This window comes from Taeniopygia guttata, chromosome 1 (assembly GCF_048771995.1).
Source record: "Taeniopygia guttata chromosome 1, bTaeGut7.mat, whole genome shotgun sequence".
Lineage (NCBI taxonomy): Eukaryota > Metazoa > Chordata > Aves > Passeriformes > Estrildidae > Taeniopygia > Taeniopygia guttata.
The window spans coordinates 115,050,381-115,057,501 of NC_133024.1; the positions used below are offsets into that span (position 1 = coordinate 115,050,381).

Below are 7,121 nucleotides of genomic sequence, written 5' to 3' on the forward strand. Positions count from 1 at the left end.
CCTCACTGCCCACCATGGCACTGTCCCTCACAGCCCCACCATGGCACATCTCCCCTCACAGCCCCACCATGGCACATCTCCCCTCACCATGGCACATCTCCCCTCATGGCCCCACCATGGCACTGTCCCTCACAGTCCCGCCATGGCACCTCTCCCCTCACGGCCCCATCACGGCACATCTCCCCTCACAGCCCCACCATGGCACTGTCCCTCACAGCCCCACCATGTCACCTCTCCCCTCACCGTGGCGCATCTCCCCTCACAGCCCCATCATGGCACATCTTCCTTCACCATGGCACATCTCCCCTCACAGCCCCACCATGGCACATCTCCCCTCACAGCCCCACCATGGCACATCTCCCCTCACAGCCCCACCATGGCACCTCTCCCCTCACAGCCCCACCATGGCACCTCTCCCCTCACCATGGCACCTCTCCCCTCACAGCCCCACCATGGCACATCTCCCCTCTCCATGGCACCTCTCCCCTCACAGCCCCACCATGGCACCTCTCCCCTCACGGCTGCGGCGCCGCTCGGGCGCCCCCTGCCGGAGAGCGGAGACAAGCGGGACCCATATTCGCACCCCGCTGCCTTCCTTCCCCATTTCCCCGCTCTCCCTCTCCTGCCTCTCTCTCTCTCGCTCTGTCTCGCCCCCTTTGTTCCCCTCCCTGCCCGTTCCTTCCCCTCTCTCTCTCCCCGTCCTTGAGCGCGGGTCACGGCGGCGGCCCGTCCCCTCCCCTTCCTGCCGGCCCCTCCTCTTCCTGCGGGCCGGTACCGGCCCTTTCCCGCGGCCGCCCGGCGGTGCCAGGTGAGGCAGGGCGGGCCGGACTCCAGGTACGGGACCCTGCGGAGCGGGGAGGAGGGAGCGGGGCCGGTCCGGGGGTCCCCATCCATCCCCCTTCCCAAATCCCAGCGGGGATCGCTCGGTTCCACTGCCGGGGAGCAGCCCTTCTTTCCCAGCCGGCCCCCTTGGGGGATGAGGGTTCAAAGCGCCGTTCTTTAAGACCAGGTTTATTGAAATCGGGGCTGCCGACTTACGAGAAAGTCACTTTCAGAGCAATAATTTAATTTTTAAAGTGTGTTTATTGATAATTCTCTTTTAAGTAGTTTTATGGGGTTTTATGGCCGTATGAAAATCAGTTGTTATATTTGGCTGCCACCCAGATGGAGTGAAATCACTGGATCATAAATAAAAGGTGTTAATGAGCTCCGTTATTACAAGCTGATGATTTAATGCCTTACACGGATCAAAGCCAGCTGAAAACACGGAGGACTGATCCAGTCCTAAGTATTTGTCCTTTTCATTGTCTGGGTTAGGGCAGAAGGGCAGTTTGATTTGGGCAGAAGATGTAAATGCTGCTTATTCTTTGATTAACCATGAGGAGTTGATTTGACCTAGTTTTTTGTTTGAAAATAGAGTGATCTTTCCCTCTCTGTGTCTTTAGCTCCACTGATCCAGCATTTCCCTAATGATTTCCACGAATGAAGAGGATTTGGCTGATGTGTAACTGGTGTGTCCAATTAGTGTTATATACTTCTACTTTGATTTTTCATAAGGACTGACTCTGTCACCTGCTGTCACCTTTGCCCTGGCTGTGTCCCCAAATAACCCAGAACTGCTGGAATTGCTGACAGAGTGACTGACTGGTATCGATCTGTTCTAATTCCAGGTTTATGTCCCCGCCTGACACCAGCGAAGGAGGTTGGCCACTGCTGGGATAGAAAGGCTGACCTGGTGAATCTATAACATGCGTGCTGATCCATATGTCGCTGTGAAATACCAAAAATATGCTGTGATGACCTCCTTTGCCAACGTACCAGGTCATAGGTCTTGAGGCATTGATCCAGGGGAGTAGGACATTGAGCTGTTGCTAAATATAGGTACAGAGGAGAAGGAAGGGATTTGTTTCATCAGTTATTGCTCAGCATCAAGCTTATTTCCAGTTTACACTGGCATGAGTTTGCTGAAAGGCAATAAAGGCAATAATATAAATCTTAATAGAATAATGAATATTATTTATTTCATACTACAATAAAATAAATAAAAGAATAAAATAAAAATAAAATTTAAAAAATAATAGAAGAATAAAGGTGATAAAAGTGCTTCCAGGGAATTCTGCAGTGCAAAACAAACCTGTGTTCCTGTTGTGATTCCAGAAAAAAGTAAATTGTGAACTTCAATAGTAATTAATTAGAAATGTAAATTAATGACTTTAAGCTTAAGGAAGGCAGGGTTAGATGGGATATTGGGAATTGTTCCCTGGCAGGGTGGGCAGGCCCTGGCACAGGTGCCCAGAGCAGCTGGGGCTGCCCCTGGATCCCTGGCAGTGCCCAAGGCCAGGCTGGACACTGGGGCTGGAGCAGCTGGGACAGTGGGAGGTGTCCCTGCCATGGCAGGGGTGGCACTGGATGGGGGTCTTTAAGGTCCCTCCCAACTCAAACCATTCTGGGATTCTGTGATTTCAATATTAGTCTGTAAAATTAAAAAATACTGCTGAATTTTAGTAGGGATTTCTTTAATCTTATCAGGCTAAAGATAAGACCAATGCCATGGAAGTTCTCATAAAAAAAAGGATATTTACCATGATTTTTGTCCAAATGTGTCTAGGTTCTTTGTAAGGTAGCTGCATCTGAAGAAATCCCCAGTGGCCTTGCGTCATGCTGAGTTACAACATGGGACATTGTTTCGTGGGACGGGGAGCCATGATTCCAAGGAAGCTGAAGCCATTTCTCTGCAGGATGTTGTCGGGTTACAAACCCAAAAACGATGTCCAGGACTCTTACAAAATTCTGGAGCTGGAGGAAGGATGTTCCCTCGATGACGTCAGAAACTCCTACTGCAATCTTGCCAAAAAATACCACCCGGACAGCAGCTCCGGCATGGCCGATTCCGGCACCTTCATAAGGGTGGAGGAGGCCTACAGGGTTGTGCTCAGCGACCTGGCAGGCAAACAGAAACCAGAGCCCGGCGAGGAGGAGGAAGACCAGTTCAAATCCAAGTCCCTGCAGCACAGACACTACCTGAGCTTCGAGGGCGTGGGCATCGGCACGCCGAGCCAGCGGGAGAAGCAGTACATGCAGTTCCGCGTGGACCGCGCCACCGAGCAGGTGCTGGAGTACCGGCAGCAGCGGCTGGAGAGCCGCTACGCCGGCAGCGACCTCAGCAGGGCCAAGGACGTGCGGCAGAGCAAGAAGGTGAAGATAACTCAGGCGGTGGAGCGGCTGGTGGAGGACCTCATCCAGGAATCCATGGCCAAAGGAGACTTCGACAACCTCAGCGGCAAAGGGAAGCCTTTGCAGAAGTTCTCGCACAGCCCCCACATCGACCCCATGACCCACAACCTGAACAGGATCCTCATCGACAACGGCTACCAGCCCGAGTGGATCCTGCTGCAGAAGGAGATCCGGGAGACCATCGAGCGGCTGAGGAAGAGCATCGTGGCCTCCAGGAGGAAGCTCGGGGAGCCGATGACGCTGTCGAAACAGAAGCAGTGGGGTCGGATTTGCGAGCAGTTCGCAGAAGACATCAGGAAATTAAACAAGAGAGTTGACAACTTCAACCTGGTGGTGCCCATCCTGAGCAGGCAGATGGTGCATTTCAGCACCGACAAGGAAATGCTCCGAGCACGAAAGGTTTACGAGGCTGTCGTGGAAAAGGTTTCTGATTCAGACAGGAAGGAAAGCAGTGGGGAAGAGGGCAAAAGATTTGGGTGGAAGTCTTCTCTCTTGAAATGGTTAAAACTTACACCGAAATAATTTCATACTAATTCCTCTTGTCAAGGTTTTGAATGCACTTTATTAATTAAATGTAGCGCTAGAGAAATTTCAGGGTCACTGAAAATGTCAAATCCACACTGTTAGCCTACTTGAAGGAAATTTGGCTGTGTGATAAGCATTTGCATTATAAATAATTATTTTTAAATATTATTAAATGGAATGTGCCAGTTTGGGTTGTGTTAGTTCATTTTTCTCATCATTAGTCTGGGGCTGCGTGTTAGGTTTGGGCTGGAGGCAGTGCTGACCATTCCAGAATGTTTTATTGCTGGGCAGGGTTTGCACGGCACCTTTTGTGCCCTTCACACCTCCCACCCCTGAGCAGCTGCTGGCTGAGTTAAACCACAGCAGAAGCAAATCAATTCTTCTCTTGCAGGCCATTTTCCTTCTGCCGAAATCCAAATTAATGCTTCACTTCAGCACTGGCCCTAATCGCTTTTACAAGCTCTTGTCACTTCAGAGGGGAAACAGAGGCATAAGAATAACACATTAAAGTGGAGGCAAACGTCTTGCTGTGCCCTGTTTGGCCTTTGTGCTCTTATTTCAATACTTAAAATGAATTTTTGGCAGGTTCACTGCATATTTTTTAAAAGTACATTCACCTCTTTAGGGTTAAATTCACTGGAAGGGAGTGTTCTGGATGTCTTTGCTTGGAACATACACATGCACAAGTCCATTTTTGCATCTTTAACACAGAAAGAGGTCTTGGAAATTTATTTATTGGTGAACACCCCCTGCCACAGGCAGGGACACCTTCCAGCTCTGTGCGTGAATGCTTATTTCCATCATTTATTCTTGTTTATAACAAAACTGTTAATGAAAGATACTTTTCTGAAGGTCCTTTGACATAGTACTCTGAAAAACCCCACATTTTGATTTGCATGAGGATCTGCAGGAATTGGATCAGAATTGCTGACAATTCCAGCGGGAGATTTCAAGAGCAAATGGAATTGATGGCACAAGGGTAAATAGAAGCCAGATTGCAGGAAATGGAACCCACGAAGAAGCATCAGTGCCTTCAACACCGGAGGTGCCATAAGGGGTGAATCAGCAGACTGAGGGATTTTTAAATTCTTAATAAAACCATTTGGGTTTAAATAGGGCAGGCACAGCCCGACCAAGGAACTTTAAATCAGCCTTGCACTAATGTCATCAAAACCTGCCAGGCACAAAAACCCACTTCTGCAACATTTACAGTGGTGATGGAAAAAGTAATTTCCACCTTAATTTTCCCCAGGTATGTAGAGGAGTTCAGTGTTTCAGGGCTTGTCTATAATTTTGTTGCCCTGAGCTCACAAAATCTTAAGAACAGTGCTTAGTCAATCCTAAGGAATATCAGCTACTGCACACAGGAAATCCAGGAGGGAATGGCCTTGAGAATGAATTTTTCTGGTTGACAGTGGACTGTTTATTTGAATTTGATAAATGTTATTTTATGACTGTGAAAAAGGGTGCAATCATTGCTGACCCCAGATCCAAAACCACGTTGTTATTCCCAGAACTTCCTATTTGTTGGTCTAATGACCACATGCCTTGTGGCTTGAAAGGCTTAGGTGATATCTTAATATGAAGACAAAAGATTGTATACATATATAATTCTATATATTATGAAAATACAATATTCGAGGTATCAGTTTTTCTCAGGGTGAGGAATCTGTTTCTTGCACAACAGGACAAGTGGTCCTCCTCTTTCCTTTTGTCCTTTTTCTCATGTTCTTTTCTTCTGGTGCTTCTAAACAGAGGTTTTCCAGGAATACTCTGCTGAAATCCTGTTAAAACTGTAATCCCCTAGAATATCCTCTTCTGGCAGTTTCAAGGCACATCTTCTAGACAGAATAATCCTTCAGAATAACCATCTTTTGAGACAGGAATTCATCCTGTGTATATTGCTCTTTCCCACCACTTGGTTCCATATAAAAGGATACTGTATTAGCCATTTAAAAGGATACTGTATCCTGAGCACAAATTTATTCCAAATCATATATTATGGTGATAAATCTTTATTCTTAGTGGGAGAAGGTGTCCTCTGAGGGAGCAGGGAGTGTGGTGTCTCTGGGCCTGATGGAACACAGCATGCATGTGTAAATTAAGGTTAAAAAGGAAGGAGAGAGGACTTTGAGTACAATCGGATTCTTTCAATTCCACATCTGTGAGATGTGCACTCTAATCCTCAAAATGCTGACTTTGATCCAGTTCTTTTCTTTGCCCAGGGCTTTTATTCAACATCTGTCTTTTGTCGCTTACTTGTTTTGCTGTTTCAGATGGAATATGTTCCACAATGTGTTTGTTGCCCCCATATTGCTTATCTGGTTTTGCTTGTCCTTCCAACGCAGACCATTCTGTGATTGATCCTATGAATTAGAATGTATCCATGTTTATTAATTCCTCTTAGTTTCAATAAACCAGACACCAGACTGAGGTTTGAGAGCATTTAGGGGTGAACTTTATCTATTCCAACATAGGAATGACAACATTGTGCTGTTCCCGTGGGGCAGCTGTGAAAAACACAGGCACTTGTTTTTAGAACTGTTAAAAGTTTAATAATAAAAAATGGTTATAAAAATAGTAATACAATTAGAGTAATACATATTTAGAGTTAGGACAATTGCAAGACGATAAAAAGCAAAGAATTATGGATGTCTAGATGTTTTTGGACACTAAGCTGCCAAAAACATACCTTGTGAACAAAGGAATAACCCCTAAAAGCAACAGCCTGTTGCATATTCATATATCTCATACATGATGCATAAATTCCTTGCAAATTAAGAACTTTTCTGGTTTTTGTCAACTTTTTCCCCTTAATCCTGGTAGTTCCATAAAGACGGAGAGAAGGTGGAAGAATGTTTGTCTTTTCTGATAAGGAGGCAGTAACTCTTTTGTGCCCTGTCACTGTTATCTCTGTGTGAAGAGTTTCTTGATTATCTCATCTCTTTCTTGAGCTAGTTAAAAACTATCTTACATCGCAGAGTTTCTATTTTAACATTGTGTTACAGCCTAAAAATATATTTAACACGCTACTTAATCAAATTAATACAGCATAACTTTGTAACATTACACTGTGAAAAACGCATATTTTATGCTTGGCTTTTGGTAAATGTTACAATAATATTATATGTGTAACGTTAGGAAGTTCCGCTGTGCCCCGGGCCGTGAGGGGGCGGCCATGGCGGGCGGGGCTGTCCGTGAGGGAGGGGGCGGGGCCAGCGGGAAAAGGCGGGAGAGCGCCGGCCGCGCCTCTTCCCGCCCCGCCCGCGCCGGGAGGGGCGGTGCTTGCGGCATTGACCAATCACAGCGCTCCGTCCATACCCGGCCCCTGGCTGACGCGCAGCGCTCGGCTGTGATTGGCC

At 46.9% G+C, this 7,121-nt stretch overlaps 1 protein-coding gene across 10 annotated transcripts; it reads left to right on the forward strand.

Moving 5' to 3' along the window:
* Nucleotides 1-691: 691 nt before the first annotated feature.
* DNAJC28 (DnaJ heat shock protein family (Hsp40) member C28) lies at nt 692-3,947 on the forward strand. 10 transcript variants are annotated; one of them, XM_072936182.1, is made up of 4 exons: nt 795-834; nt 1,446-1,511; nt 1,671-1,821; nt 2,609-3,947. In XM_072936182.1, the coding sequence occupies exon 4, from the start codon at nt 2,659-2,661 to the stop codon at nt 3,754-3,756; it is 1,098 nt and encodes a 365-aa protein (XP_072792283.1). In that variant the 5' UTR covers nt 795-834; nt 1,446-1,511; nt 1,671-1,821; nt 2,609-2,658; the 3' UTR covers nt 3,757-3,947. The 10 variants fall into 10 exon arrangements, with proteins under 10 accessions (XP_072792287.1, XP_030143613.3, XP_030143593.3 ...); XM_072936186.1 differs by lacking the exon at nt 1,446-1,511 and having other exon boundaries at nt 692-808; nt 1,671-1,881; XM_030287753.4 differs by lacking the exon at nt 1,446-1,511 and having other exon boundaries at nt 692-808; nt 1,671-1,735.
* Nucleotides 3,948-7,121: the final 3,174 nt, after the last annotated feature.